At 41.4% G+C, this 16,356-nt stretch overlaps 1 protein-coding gene across 4 annotated transcripts in view; it reads right to left on the reverse strand.

The window, feature by feature from the left end:
* BRF1 (BRF1 RNA polymerase III transcription initiation factor subunit) overlaps positions 1-16,356 on the reverse strand; it is a 162,522-nt gene that overhangs the window by 52,526 nt on the left and 93,640 nt on the right. For all 4 annotated transcript variants that reach the window (XM_031553710.1, XM_010712005.2, XM_010712004.3 and 1 more), the window contains 3 exons: positions 15,266-15,305; positions 15,084-15,176; positions 14,025-14,303 (listed from right to left, as the gene is read on the reverse strand). In XM_031553710.1, coding sequence (XP_031409570.1) covers positions 14,025-14,303; positions 15,084-15,176; positions 15,266-15,305 — 412 coding nt within the window. The remainder of the gene's footprint in view (positions 1-14,024; positions 14,304-15,083; positions 15,177-15,265; positions 15,306-16,356) is intronic.

A 16,356-nucleotide genomic window follows, 5' to 3' on the forward strand; every position in this document is an offset into this window, starting at 1 on the left:
CTCTCAGAAACACATTAATTACTTATCACAAATGATATTTTTCAGCTCCAAAGCTCCCACGCAAAGTCACAAGCCTTATACAGCTCCACAGTGTGACTGTGGAGGATGGAACATGGCTCTGGGTACACGCTCACATCTCAACATTGGGCCATACATTCACCTCTTCAGTCTAAACGCTTTTTCAAATGGAGATTATAAAGACAGAAGCTCTCCCCACTTCTTGCTCTTTTCCATCTGATTGGGAAAGTCACCAACTCCCTGCTACATTTTCCTCCGTTGCCTTTTATGCTGTTCTTGGCATCTTTTCTCTCCTTTCCCTTCTCCCATCTTTTCTTCTTTTTGGTGCCTTCTGGCCTGTATTTTCTGCATTTTTTAAAATCTCTGCAGGGGTATCCAACAGTAACAGTTTAAATAAAGGGAAAGGCCTGGGAGAAGAACTGACCAGCATCTCAATCAGCTCCCCTCTTCACACCCGCAAGTGCAAAGTGCTGCTGTATCTCCTGCAGCAGTCTGACTGCCCGGAGAGCTGCCAGCAAAGGGAAGCAGGCTGAGATCACAGCCTCCAGCTCACTTTCTCTGTGCTGCCAGACCACTGTGTAAAACAGCAAGAGCACTTTACACAGGAGCCAGCCATAAAGGAAACAGCTGGTTTTGTGTTTAAGTGCTGAGCACCATTTCTGCAACTGCAGCAAGGTGGTAAGCAGCTAGGTCTTGCTAAGCGCTCCGCCGTGCATCCCTGCAAGCCCACCTGGGCTCCTGCCCAGCCAGCACTCAGCCAGTGAGCAGTGGGCATGTGTTCTATTGAGAATTAAATCTGCTCCTGTCTCCATACTCCAATTGAAATGAGAGTTTAAAAGCAAACCCTAGACTTCTCCTTGGATTATTCTTATCTATAGATTCTTAATTACGAGCCAAACTATGTTCTGCCAACCATAAACATGCACAGTTTTCAAGCCAGAAGAAATCAAGAGAGTCTGAACGGTATTTGAGAGGCTCCTTTTGGCACAATAGAACTTAAGAGCAAAGCTAACTTATATTCCGCGTATCAGAGTAAATTCCTTTCTCTCAGAGGAGAGTCCAATAATTTGGAGTAAATTTCCATTAGCACGAGTGGGTATGCTTGTACTCTTCTGCTGAGGTTCAGAGCAGGTCTATGGCACATCAGACAGATGACAAGCTCAGTGCCAGCCACCAGAAGCCACTCAGACCACAGAAATGCTTCAGGCAATTATTAGCATTAAGACAACAGCACGATATAGCACGTTAGATTATATATCCGACCCCTCATCCAGAGGAAAAAAAAATCAATTTGTATTCTGTCCATTTATCACTTTATCTGAGTGGGCTGAATGGAGAGAAGCTGTTAACTGAAAGAAAATTATCAGGTAAGAAATTTCTCATTTTGTTACCCAGCTTCTTCCTTCCTTCATTGCTAATGAGAAATCGCAAGCAGGGACTTATAGATATGAGGAAAGAGAAGGTAGAAGTTTATTATTATTATTATTATTTATTATTATTATCACAGTAGAATAAACGGCAAGAGTGGAAGCTCCTCTACAAAAAGCAAAAGCTTTTAAAATGAAGCCAGTGGGTGGGAAGCAGGCTCAACGTGAGCCCTGCCTTAGGGACCAAGACATTATGGTGTCTAACCGGGCAGCCCTACAAAGCACACAGGGACGGATCTCTGCAGCATAAAGAAGGGTGGCTGCAGCTGGCAGTGGAGCAGGGCAGGTTCACGTGGTCACCTCACCCAACAATCCACAATGCTTCACCAGGCTCCTCAGGGTGATGTGCTCTGGTTCCCTCTGCCTCTCCGCGCACATTCCAGGGACTTGAGTGAACATCTTCCCAGATGTACGGTAGACAGCAGTGGAGAACTGTAACATTTTGCCTGCAGGAGCTCTGAGGCCCCAGTGCCTTGGCATTTGACTAGACTGAAATGAGCACAGTGTAATTAGCATGTGCACTCCATATGCTTGAAGTACATCAGTAGAGCATTGGAATGCCCTCCAATACCACAACCTTCCGAAAGAAGAAAGTTTGTGGAGAAGTTCCTAGTGAATAATTTGTCTTATTCTCCAGGAATTGGGGAAAAATGCCCACCTGTTCACAGAAGGTTTCTGCAGAAATAACCTTTCCCTGACAAAGCCCAGCAGCATGATTCACCTATAAATAATGAAGCCAGTTTCAAAGCCGGCCTTTCAAGCTAATGGCTATCAGAAAGGCCAGCCATATGCTTGTACAACCTGTCACTCTGATTGATCTCAACATCTGACTGTTGTATATAAAGTTTATACAGTAGCAAGACTATATTTCACGTGTCATTTTAGCTAGGTTATGTATTGCTGATTTTACAGATTTTCAGCAAGGTTTTCTCTGGGGAGTAGGCACAAGAAAGACACAGCTTAAATGTGGCTCGGATACAGCACGAAGCAATGAGCTTCGATGATTTTACTAAGTCTCAAAAATCAGGTAGACTGGTAACAGATTTGAAGGAGAGCACTGGAAATGATAAGGTCCCACACCCTATTAAATGTAATTTATTTAAATACATCAGGTCATTACTTAACATGTTATTGCAGAGGCAGGAAGAAAGTCACAAATCATGGCTGTCTTACATACACTAAGAGGATTCATGGCTCTTTCCGTCATGCATCCATTTTATTTTACAACATATGGCATCGCATCAAAGTCGTTCTTCTTTAATTTACTGAATAACGATGCTTTCCCATGAGGCTTAATCTAAGTTCACCATAACATACTGTATTATGGCAACAATTCTCAGAAACACGACTACGTGTCTGCAGCCCATTTGGAGAGAGGGATGTGCATTTCATGTACCAATCCTTTTAAATACATTCAGCATTAAATGCAATATTGATTTCTTTGAAATCGTTAAAGCTTACTTTACAGAATAACAGAATCGCAGAGTGGCTGAGGTTGGAAGGGACCTCTGGAGATCACCCGGTCCAGCCCTCTGCCTAAGTTGGGTCACCTACAGCACAATGGGATTTCTGGGAGGCACGGTTTGAACACCTCCAGGGAAAGAGACTCTAACCTCTCTGGGCAGCCTGTTCCAGTGCTCTGTCACCTCACAGTGAGGAAGTTTTCCCTCACGTTCAGACGGAACTTCCCGTGTTCCAATTTATGCGCGCTGCCTCTCATCCTATCGCCGAGCCCCGCTTGGAAGAGCCTGGCCCCATACTTTTACAGTCTCTTGTAAAATAGTTGTGTACGTTGATCAGATCCCCTCTCAGTCTTCTCCAAGACAAACAGGCCCAGCTCCCTCTGCCTAATGTAACCCACTGGCCTTCTTGGCTACAAGGGCAGACTGCTGGCTCATGGCTCACTTGCTCACCTGGACCCCAAGTCCTTCTATTCAGAGCTTTAAGTTAACTAAAACTAAAAGATGCCTTCAGAAAATAAGATTTGGATAACTTTCATTTTACCATTTCACTACGAAATGAAATTAAAACCGTAAGATCTTCATTTCAAACCTAGACTTACTTCCTTAAGATAAAAATATAAAAATATGTTCTTCGGATAAGAGGAGGATGGACTGTTCTCTACATTAGCTTTAACTAGGCAAACTCTTTCCAAGGAGACTTAAGCATCATTAACTGTGCAGTGAAATAAGCCCAGGAAATGTGTTCTCCTCAGAGAGACGAGGGAAGAACTAGCAAACGGCATGGACAGAAGCCCTGTCTCCTGAAAGGATAAAATTTTGAATCCTACTGGCTAGATAAAGCAGAGAACACTAAAGACCAATCAAAAAATCTCCCATGCAATTTCCTTCACACCATAAAAATCAACATAAAAATCCTCAAATGCTGAAATAAAGCCTAACAGAGAAACATCACCGTCAATGACTGCCAACTAAAATGAATGATCTGCACTGAAAGCATTTGCTGATGTAGCAAGAAGCTGCCACAAAGACTTTCAATGCAGTGGCAGCAAGCTGGTCTGAGGATCAGCTCCTCACCTCCTGCCCAGGAAAGCCTGCAAACAAGACAAGCAGGACACGTCAGAGGCTGTGAAGGCAGCATCTGGGCATCTGTATTCACACAAGTTTAAATCTCAAGGTGTTCCTCAAGCATTATTTAGAGCTGGTTTCATCGCTGCAGTGACACCGCAATCAAACAGCTTCACAGGATGCGATGGCTGTGCATCTACAGACCATAAAAAGTTACAGACTGTGATATTCCACATTCTGCCCAAAAGGAGAGGATAGATTTGAACAATGCCAAGTCATCTAAATCACAGCCTTAATTATACCGTAACTTAGAAAAAAGGAAGGAAACAAGAACAACAATGTTAAGCTTTTGTGTTACTTTTAGACACCACGTTTTTCTCTGCTCTGTAGTAAAATTACAAGTAGAAAACTTTGGACACAACAAGGAGAAAGAGGAAGCTTGCCAAGACTGGGGGAACCAACAATTAATACAGCAGTTTTTCATTCAAAAGAGTAACTGCATGATACCGTAGGGTTTCATGTGAGTTCCATCCCTGTGACTGAAAAACTGGTTAAGCAAAGAAAAAAAAATATCTTTGTTTATTTATTTCTATATCACCAACACTGCAAACTCATTCTGGTATTTGAAAGTCGATGTGAGCTCTCTCTAGTTATGCATCCTTATTACCATAGACATTCCACAATTGGAAATTACTTCTCGTAATGCTTACGCCAGAAAGAAAAGAGCTGTATTGCATCTGCAGAACCAAAAGCAGTAAAACATAATAAACATTTATCTTTGTCACTGGCTCTGCAAAACCGATCTGTTCAGCAAGGAGGTGCCATTTTATAGAGTTGCTTTATTGCTACATAATTATTGATGCATCAGCCAAGCGCTCTCTCAAGGAAAGACTGTTCTTAAAAATGAGCTTGTTAAAAGTTTAAGCGTAAACCTTAGGATAAGAAACAGCCGCTAGATTTCATCTGATGTAAACTTTTAGAGAGAAAAAAGAAAAGTAGAGGGATGACTTAAAAAAAAAAAAGTGCTATGTTTGAGGCAGGCATGAAATTGAAACAGACAAGACGCTTTAATGTGATAGAAAGAAAGAATTGGGGACATCTGTACCGAGAATACGTTGTAAGTAGCAGGAGGAATTATCAATCTAGTGATGTGCCAGCTCTCTGCATTTCAATTGCTTCACAGGCCGTACCATAAAAATTGTTTGCAATGAAAGCAGTATGAAGAATTCCTAGGTTTTATTGCTCCCAGTGATATTCTATCCAGTTTGTGTACATGGTTTGTATCCTTTCAAGTTCAGCACCGTTTCATATTAGTAGCTCTTTAAATTGCTTGCCCACAAATACTGTTCCATGTTCAAAATGCCTCAATATTAAATTTTCTGTTTCAGTCAGAATACCTTTAGAATCAAGTTTTCAAAGGCAAGGAGGTTTCACGCAAACTTTCTGAAAGTCTATGTAAGGCAACAAACTTTAAAGTTAAAAGAAGGCTTTCTCAGGAGAGAATTCAAAGTACTCTTCTGCATCCCTTCCCCACCTTGTTAAACCAAACTTCCTCATTGCTCATATGTCTCTTAGTGGCTTCAAGTATGAATTTTTTTCCCTGTACTATGAATATAAAACAATCTTGGGTAACAGGGTATTTGAAAACATTGCTCCCATTCACTGGAGGGCTTAAATTCTTCCACACAGCCTCCAAAACACGTTCCCTCTTACAGGGCACAGATGGGCAACTGAGGGTCTAGTGGAAATTGGAACAGCTTCAGCAGGTCTACAGGAACCCGAGCAACAAAGCTCCCTGTGGGGTGGCCATGTACCAACACCGGCCATGTGGGAGAACTGGAGGAGCTGGTTTCTGCTTTTGTCTTTGGTCTTGGGTTTCATCTTTGGTCTTGGTGAAGAATTGAGTGCTACAGAGCTGTGAATGCTGTGAAGACATGGAAAGCAGCACTTCTATAAAGTGCTAAAAACCCTAGCTTGAAGATAAAGGGGGACTTTACGGAAAAGCAACTTCCTATTGAAGTATGTTTTAATGAATTAAAAGCATGGACAGAATACAGCAGCACCACTGGTGACAAAATGTAATGTTTATAAGGATATTGCTGCATCTCAGCACACTGATTTCTACAAAAGTGTGTAGAAAAATACACGTTGTTTACCTTTAATAGAAAACCAGTTAGGAATGTGAATTCCAAAATCAGCCATTTGTTTTGTTCCTATAGAAGTGTTGACGATCTGGTCACAGAACTGTTCTCCTTCCTCACCATCTGTGAGCACATGGTAGTTTCACCATCATAACTGAGTCAAACACAGAATTTAGGTAGTGAACTTGCTTGAAAATGGTGCATCCTTTCACCCCCTATACAGGCATTTACTTTTGGCTTATGTCTTCACATCTATCTCAAAAGCATTGCTTCTTGTGCTGAATTTCTTTCCTGGTACTACTCTGCAGTATTATTTACTCTCCCTCATTCCATATTCTTTCCCTTATTTCTAGTATCCCTTTGTAAACTGTCTTTCATCGCAGAAAACAACTTTCATAATCTTCTGTGTAAACAGACATCTTGATTTGAAAGATGAGCCTTATCTTCAATCTGCTACCTTCAAGTATTTTCTACTTTAGCAAAACTTAGCTGTAAAAAATCCAATTTTTTTTGCAATTGCCCCCAAAATTCACAAGCAACCCTCTCTACACACCTGGCTGGTCCACCACAGTCCACACAACCCTCAACAAAACATCACGATTTTTGCTATTAATAACAAACCCATAGCAGGTCTTATCTGTCAGTTTCTTTTGCTTTGCACCGCTGTAATTAATGAACACCGAAAACTCTAAAAGCAGTTTCTTCAGCCCTCCTGAATGCATTCTGGTGAGCACATGTGAAAAAAATAAAACTGAAAAGCTGAGGAGTACATTAGCCTCATGCTGACAGGTCACTCTGATTCCAAGTCAAAGCAGCATCTATTTTCGGCTGCTCTGATTATAATTGCTGACGGAATAACAAACAAACAGCAATTATCTCATTGTCACACAAGAAAAAAGATCTAATAAATGAAAAACAAATAAAAAAGATCCTGAAGTTACACTGGAAAACACATTGAAATGCAAAGAGGAGTAATAAAATTTGGTTTCCAAAATTACTTTTAATTGTCAACACTGTCAACATTAATGTTACTCCTATGCAGGCTAATACATCCATTTTAGTCAGTGAAAGCATTTAGCAAACCAAACATATCGAACTATCGTACAAGGCCAAGTTTGTGACAGTTTCCACCAACAGTCTGTACTGTCATATCTGAAAATCCCTAATTACAAAGGTCATCTATGCAAGTCTGCAGCCTTACCCATAGATACACATGTTTTTCTTGACCACGATGCCAGCCCTGGGATATCAGACTAGCAAACAAAACAGATGAAGTATGTAGGGGTGTGATGAAGTTAATCCTTAAGAGGATACAGGAATTAATTTTTCAAACTAAATTCAAACCTGCCAAAGAAAAGCAAAAAAACCCCAAACTGCTACAACAAAACCAACCCTCAAGCCTTACAGAAATGGCACATCCCTGGAAGGCTCTGCCTCCGTGCATTTTTAGTTTGCAGGTATTGCCTTTAACAGCTGAGCCTGAATCATAAGAAAATAAAGCACCAAGCGGAGGATTACTTCAGCTCTCTCAGAAGATGCAAGACAAACATGGGATGGACAGGATCCACTGCAGCACTGCACATGGATTTATTGTCCATCATATTAAACTGAAAGTAGCTAAGCCGTGCAAATCTGTCTGTGCTGTATTTCCTCCTTCCAAGGGCATGTTTTGTGGCTTCTTGACCTAGGTTAATAAGTCTTTATTCTCAATAACAACTGGGACCACGAAGCCTCCCTGAACTCAGCCCGGCTCTACGCTCTGACACTGCAGATGCCATGATGGACTGCTTAAATAACATTCCTCCTCGCAGTTAGCTTTCCATCCTAACTTGACGTTCTCCGTCTATTCTCTGCACATTTCACTTTCCACAGCTCTCTAATGAACAATTTCAGTTTTCACTGATTTTTCTGGTGGAAGATTTTTCTTCCTTTTTGGCAGCAGGACCATCCGCTTCTTCTGAAAGCAGCGCACCGAACCAAATAGCTGTGAGCATTAATAGGCTCACGTTTTGGCAGGTGCGGAAAAGGAAATATCATTTAATTCTCAGGCTGGTGGGGAGTTAATCAGGTTTTTTAGCCAGGTTTCCTGTGTGTGTGTGTCGTCACCCTCCCACCACCTCCCCCAGTTTTTCTTTAATCCACAGCCAACTTCAGTGATTTAAGAGCAGGGTAACGGTCCCAGAGACGGCTGCATTTCTGCAGGTTCCCAGAGACATCAGCCCATGGAAAGATGGGTGCAAATATAAATGCCCCTGAAAGCACTTCCACACTGAGAAGCAGCACCCTTTCAGACATCGGAGCGCTGACAGGGAGAAAACCTTAAAAAGAAGCCCCAACAGAAAGAAAACACAAACCAGCACCCGTGAATGAAGAAGTACCAAAGACAACTGTGAATACAGCTCTCCCTCAGTATCAGTGTTCACCAGTGGTGAACAACTGGTTCCATAATTACAGTTATTTATGGGCAAAGGACTGTTCCTAAAGCCCCAGCCAAGTTTCCCCCGTTCTCCCTGCCTGCTCTGTGCTGCTGGACAGAGGTGACACACACTTTCCTGTGAGGAGTGTCTGTACTGATAAACCTTTGGAAAATTCCTAACACATATATCCATGAATGCTTAAAAAAATGCATTCATATGATTCAGCTTATGCTGTCACTCACATTTATCTCCCCAACACCTCTAATAAATGCAGGTTTCTCTCCAAAACTCCCTTCTAGATTTGCTTGAAAACCTTTCAGCTAAACTATGTGATAGTTCTCATCCCTTAACCTTCCTAGTTACTCAAGATATGAATATGGAATGAATTTATAGCACTTTTAATGAAATGCGAAGATCTCACATGACAAAGTACGTATTTGTGGATTTTGGAGTAATACATGCACACACAGTACTTGTGTGGGAGTGATATATATAGTCAGGTAAGAAGATCATGTCATCTGTAATTCCCACCAAAGATTTCAGGTACCAAAAGCTGCATCTGAAGCAGCTGGTGGTCTCCTATTACCATGCTGGCTGCAGCAAGCACTTCACATCTCATTAACAGCATAATGAAAGCTCCACCAGCAATATAGCCTATCAAGACTGCCAAACACAAGAATATAGACACTAGATTAGAAAGATGAACTAGCATAATGATTTTTATTGCCTAGTTCTAAGGATTGGTAAAGAGCTCTCTGGTGATCCAACAGCACTCGAAGATGAGGAGCAGACCCTGAGAGGTACCAGAGCAGGAAGGTAGCACCGAGGAGGTCACCAGACTGCTGCTTTCCACAGGCAGAGCTTAAAACCACTGAAGTGAGAGCAACATTATAGTCAGAGCCAGAAGAAGCCATCAGGATGGGGACATGCAGGCTTACAGTGATGACCAAGTTGTACTTTGCATATATAACACAATTAGCGCTAAACTCAGCAGCTTTATTTCTCATGTATGTGGTAATTATGACTTAATAGAGCTTCATAATGTTCTCTCTAATTACTGATTATATCTTCTTATATACTTTCATACGTGCATATACACATATATTCTCAAATGGTTGGCACTGATGTGCCCAGAGAATAATCTGAGAAAGAAAGGGAGACCAGAGAAGAAGATATGAACGCCCAGTGGGAGTCAACACTCCTCCATTTCTTGAAAAGTAATGGCAAGAAGCAAAGCAGGGAATCTTCCTACCCATCACAGGCAACCAGGCTGGGACTCCCTGATGGGAAGGAATCAACCAACCTCCCAGTCACACACGTTGCTGCCAAGAGCCATTCCGTGACCAGTTTCCAGACCAGGACAAAGATGGAAGCAGAAGGGAGTCGGAGAACACTGTGGTAGATAAACCCAACCCCTGCTTCGTACAACTTCATCTTCAGCAGCTTGCCACACCCTCCTTGAACAAGAAGTTGGTATATAGGGATGCTGACAACCATCCGATCAATGACTGCTGTCTGCACGGGGTCTTTAATACCCACAGAAATCAATGGAAACATCTTTGGATCTCAGCCCATGTGTCAGATTATGCCTGTGGCAGAAAGGGAGGCATAAACACAAGGAGTAATAAATGAGCAAACTATTAATTATGAACAAGCACTAAACCTTTCTCATGTATTCTTTGTGAAATTAGCCCTGAACGCAGTTAGCTGGATGCCTAACCAAGCACAAGATGGTACATGCACAGCGATTTCTCGCTGCAAGAGCCACTTACTTTCATGAGGACGTGCAGAAGCCTGCTACCATTGCCTCACATACAGGATTTGAAACCGTCGCCCAAAATGACTGCATGTGAATTTTGATTCAAAACAAAAACTAAACGAGGTCTGAAACACTACCAGGATAGCAAACACTAAGTTATATGAAGTTAGTTGGTAACTTACATCTTGTAGCTTCTATCTCTGTTGTTACCAGACATTTCTGGCCAAAATTCAGCTGATGACTTTTGGCTGATGTGGCATAAAGAGATAAACTTGCTGCATGCATGAGAAGGAGAAGGTGACAGTCAGCAAACATTAGGACAGAAAGACCAAGAATGATAAACTGAACCCGTGATGTTTAACTGTGACGGTCTCCTGAAGGGAACGGTGTGCTGTTTGGAGGAACTCCAGATCCACAAAGAACACCCACGTACATCATGGGGAGGGTGCAGCAACACTGCTCCACCAGGAAACTGACTGACTGATCTCCCAGATTCACCTCTGAAACTGTGATCCCACAATAAAGCTCTTTTATCACAAAGTATAAGCAGCAGTTTGCAACGACTCGGAGAGATTTCAGCTCAAATGTCTCTGCAAATTATTACACTTTGTAGGAGAAAAAACTGTCAAATGCAGTGTTTATTCTAAGCCTCAATCTCATTAACCCAGTACCTTACATGCCCTCTTTGTAATGCAAATTTGCTAAAATACTATACTTTCCATAAAACATTCATATAGACAGTCTCACGTTGCTCAAACACCAATTGTAAGTGGAGCAAAAATAGACAGAATTTCTCTTAATACCTAAGCTCTGCACCTAACTCTTATCTGCCAATGCAGCCTGTGAGGAACCTTATGCCGTTGCTGCAGCCACTGTAGCACAAAGATGGAAGATTTCCCAAAGCAGCTGATGTATGCAATTATAAACTGAATAACCACATGTAAGAACCAAATAAAAGGACTTTGCAGAAGGTACCTACAGCAGAGCTTTTTTTCAAGGAACAGAGATTATTACAGAGAATCGAAAGGATACCCTGCATTTAGGAGGCTACACATTGCACACAGTGCATCTGCTCATGGCCATCTGCCCAGCCACACCATGTATCACCATGAAGGTTTTCTGTGAATTTTCCCCAGGTAGAAACACACCTGTCCTTCCCAGACACTGCAATGTGCCCATCCATCAAGTGCAGCCCCAAGGAGATACAGCATTTTCCTGACCAAGACCTCCAGTCCAACCTCGTCCCAATGCTCTGCGCAGTGGAAGATGTCTTTGGGATGGAGAGGGCTAAGGGAAGAGCAAAGCTTCTGTTTTCTCATTTACGCGACTGCAGAGATGGCACAAAATGTCACCTTCGAGGTGCTATGTTATGTTGATTCTCTCCTTCCTCCAATGTACTAAGACACTGGAACGTGAAATACCACAGCAAACTCATATTCAGTCAAAATTCACAATATAAATTGTACTAACCCAAATTCAGACACACAGGATGAATGCGGAAATGTTACCATCTTTGCTTCCTCTCTCCACAGGTACAAGCTACTTTTGCTTCCTGAGATGATCTCTAAATGTATTATCTCAAATTAAACTTGGAGCAACCGCTTTCATCCTATTTTTAGTTTTGAAAGCTGTCACTTCTTTTTTAGACTTCAAGGAGGGCTTGGAAGGTGTTTGATTCTTACAACTACGCTAGTCGGCCTGACAGAAGATACTATCTCTGTATACAAACCTTCCCCAGACTCCCCAGCATGGCGAGGCAGAACTCAAGGCATCAGTGCTTGAAGCGATGGAGATACCTACAGTGTTTCCAATGGGGCTCAGTGCTATGATGCACAAGCGACCAACGGGGGGCATCTCTACAAGAAGTTTGACTTCCCAGACCAACTGCCAGACCAGGATCTTGGACATCCAAAATACACCAAGGCTCCATTACTGTTCCTGTACCCAAAGGTCCTCAGAGATGATGCGCTCACATCACCCAGTCATAACACTGGAAGGGCGCAGAGACTGGGAAGTGCACCACAACGGGCCAGTACAGACAGGGCCAAAGTCAACCAGATTTAACGTGGAGATAAATAGCATCTGTCACTTAAAAAAATATATATATACATATATATATATATAGGTTCTACAATGAAAATGCAACCAAAACAGCAATTCAGCGTACCAGCTTCACAGCATTACAAAAATAAGTACCTGCTTACCACGCCCATAATCATTTCCCAGTTTCATGAAGAGAATGAGTATACTGAAACCTTTTTATTTTTGAACATTCCCTTCATTTGGCACATTCCCTACTTTTGGGGGAAAAAAAATAGAAAAGCAGAACTCAGAGCAGCCATAGCAGGAGTGGCCATGCTTCTCCTGCCCACCTGCCCGAAGCCCAACTCAGAGGAACACACTGGCTGTACCAGCTTAGCTTCATCTTTAAAATCTCTCCGTTCTCAGCCCAGCCATTAAAATGGTCAATAGCAGTGCCAGCTGAGAAACGCCCATCACTGGAACTCATTTTTACAGGTCATTGGCCAGCTAGACAACAACAGCTTCCAGCCATTACTGACCTCTCCTCAATGCGAACCGCTGATTTCCCAGAGAAAGACAAGCCATGAGCCATCCATTTTCTTAATCGTAATTAAAGCAAACACAAAACCACTCAACTGTTTCTATATGCCTTAGTTCATACAAAATATAAACATGCAATCATCCTGCTATGTTTCTGAGAACACTGACATAGTAAGAATCTGAATGCATCTATGGAGGCAGGGAATACTCTATTAGAAGTAGGTGCTGTTGAACAGAAATTAGCATCAGAACAATTTGGATAACAAAACGTTCTGGTGGATCTGCCCCCAAGCTGACAGAACAGATTCAGGCAGGTGTGTCTTATGACGGAAAAATTAACTGTGATAATGAATAAAATGCCCTTTAGATACATCCACATCTCAGTGACATTAAGATGCAGAAAGAAATTTTAAAAACGCTGTCTTCAAAAAGCTCAAGCACACAAAAGAGAAAGCAAACAAACCTGCCTGAATGACTAGCTGTCTGCAAAACTGCCTGCTTTATGGCTCCACCAAAACTGGATTCTTTCATCAGTCCTGGTCTTCCTTTTCTGCACAGAGCTATTTGGTGTTTTTTTAAAGATAAAACAGTAAACCCCCCAAAACAGACAACGAAGCCTGGATCAGTGAAAATACATACAACTAGTTATTTCACTTGCAAACATTTTAAATGTTTGTCATTTGTAGATGACTGAATATTCTTAGTCAGACTGCATCACATCCGACTCCAGTAAAACATGGTTGAAAATTTAGATGAAAGCCTGCCTTCATCTAAAATTCTCGTACTTGGGTATTAATTTCCAGTCATCCTCACAGAAATCTGCTTCCTCCAATTTCCTAATTGAGACTGCATGGCTTGAAATATACCCATCAGCTACCGTACGATTACAAATCTACTTGACTAAGAAATACACATTCTCAGGCTTCAGAAAATAATCAGGCACTCCAGATTTTCCTGAAGCTTCCCGAGCAGCAGATGTCAATGACCAATATCAATGACTTAGACCACTGGTCTCAACCAGTCTCACAACTCCTGTCAATCGGTGTTACAGTGAGTCATGGAATTGCCATCAAAGTAACCATTAGGATGCCTAGAAAATACACAACCTACATCTGGCTGCATGCATCCAACATATCCTCTCACAGGTTTTCCTGAACTGATGTTTTACTCACCAGGCTCTCGGTCCTTAGAGGAAATACACTCTTTTATGGACTCTGTAATGCCAAGACTAGCTGCAGTGGGGAGTGGGCCAAGTAAGGATTCCAGTGCAGGCGGTCTTACAGGAGCTTCATTTCCATTTTTGCATTCTCCGTCTTCACTTGGTTTTAACCTATCTTTCTCAAGAAGTTCATTACAAAAGTCTTTGTTTAAGTGATTAGCAGCTGCTTCCAGTTCTTCATCTTCTGCCTCTTCTTCTCCAAATATGCTTAATGTATTATCTTCTATAGAATCTGTAAGGAGAAAAAAAAAACAACCAACAACAACCCCAAATCATTGCATACCATCTCTTACAGAAATTAAGTAAATAGAGTAAATACTCCCTCAAAGTTAAAAAATAAAATAAAATCTGTAGAGAAAATCTGTAGAAAACACACACACTATTTCAGCACAATGTATGAATGTAGAGAGTTTGCAGATGCTCTTCAAATTCATGACCCTGGCTATTAAAGTGTATTTTTGTGAATAGAGTCACTGTTTAAAATAGAAGCAGTGTGTTATCAAATTATGGCAGGTAAGAGGCTTTTTCAAAAGAAGCCAACTACTTGTTGGCCAATGAATGGCCAATTAAATCTGCACAGAGAGCCACCATATCAATTTGTCAAGCAGGGCATTCACTGACAGAAGGGTCTGTGTACTGCTATCCTATGCACTCAACACTACTGATGAAAAGAAACATTCTCAGTTATCAGTGCCAAACTTATAAGTTACCAAGAATGAAAAAGCGATCACTGTACTGCAATTATAATGAACAAGTTTTACTTTTGTTTTTATTTTTCTTTTTTTTTTATTTTGTATTAAGTATTTTGTTCGTTTGAAGGCTGACAACTGAACCAACTAACTGGCAAGATGAGTTGAAAAGCAGAGAGAACCCTCATAAAATAAACAGAGATTCTTTACTACCAAAGCATTTACATGATCACATTTATCACAATCAAGTTCGTAGACTTAATGCTGTCTGCAGGATATGAACCTATTATTATTTAAGTAGTCACAAGATTTTATAGACTTACCACTTTTAGATAAATTTGCAAATACGCCTTTTGCTTTTGGTCTACTATTTTCTAATTCAATCTCTATTTCATCTTGATAGCTTGATATTTCACCTGTGGTGATGAAATAAAAATAAAACTCAGCAATCATCAATGCAATTTTGAAGAAATGAGTGATCTGTTACACTAAACAAAACTTATACCTTCAAAATCTTCCAGCTTTTTTGATAACGCCTTCTCAAGCTGAAATGAAAATAAACAAAAAAAAACAACCATGAAATTACTACAAAAACATCTCTGTACTATTTCTGAACTGTATACAGAAACACAGAATCACAGGGTATTTTAAAAGCAATAAGGTTTCAAATCCTAATTCAAATTATTTTATATCACCAGATAGGTATCAAGCAACTGGCAAATTTAAAACATTATGTCAGAAATCTCTATACTTCAAAAGGAACTTCTACTTCAGCAAGCTGAATATAGAAGGCTCCAGTCTACAGCAACAAGCTCTATGATTGTGCCTGTAGATATGAGCAAGTGCAAGGACAGAGCTGAAACTGCTGTGCACAGGCCAGATGTGGCACACATGCAATGGCAGTCAGCAGTACTGACCTACAGAATCTGACTGACTCTTGAGAACATCATAAACACATTAAGAGCCCTTTAAATGATAGCATATTTCGAATATTAAATACTACTGCCTTCTAAAAAAGCACACGGTTTCTGATCCAATTACAAAGCTTGCACCTTGGCCACTCTCATCTCTTAATTCTGGTTAACCAGAACAGAAGAGCACACACAGCACATACAAGAGAAGTGCAGGTATCAGAACAGCTTCTCAAGACCTGCATGCCATAAGCTCAGCTTAATTTGTCACATGAGAGGCTCCAGTTTTGCAAGGGCATAAAGATGTGATGCTTCAGTAAAAGGTCAGAGCAGAAGAAGAGAAACATGCAGCAGGAAAACGAGCATTACGGAGGGAAAGTAACTGCATCATCTTGCACACAGGGCAGCACCCAAGCAGGGTGCACTGGGCTCTCTTCTACAATACAGCAGTTGTGTTCAGCACCAAACACTGGTATCCTGCAAAACATGGGAGCTTCACAGGTGCTAATCTGTTCAAACACTCAAATGTCCCCATCTGACCAACAAGAGCAGTGACACTGTGCTTCCTGCTGGGGTTGACTCAGACTGGGAAGACACTTCAGTCCCTCCTCAGGGGATATTTAAGGCTACATTTGAAGCTACGTATCTCTGGATGACACAGAGGTAGTAAAACCATACCCTTAAA

The sequence above is a fragment of the Meleagris gallopavo genome, chromosome 5, assembly GCF_000146605.3.
Source record: "Meleagris gallopavo isolate NT-WF06-2002-E0010 breed Aviagen turkey brand Nicholas breeding stock chromosome 5, Turkey_5.1, whole genome shotgun sequence".
NCBI classification, from domain to species: domain Eukaryota; kingdom Metazoa; phylum Chordata; class Aves; order Galliformes; family Phasianidae; genus Meleagris; species Meleagris gallopavo.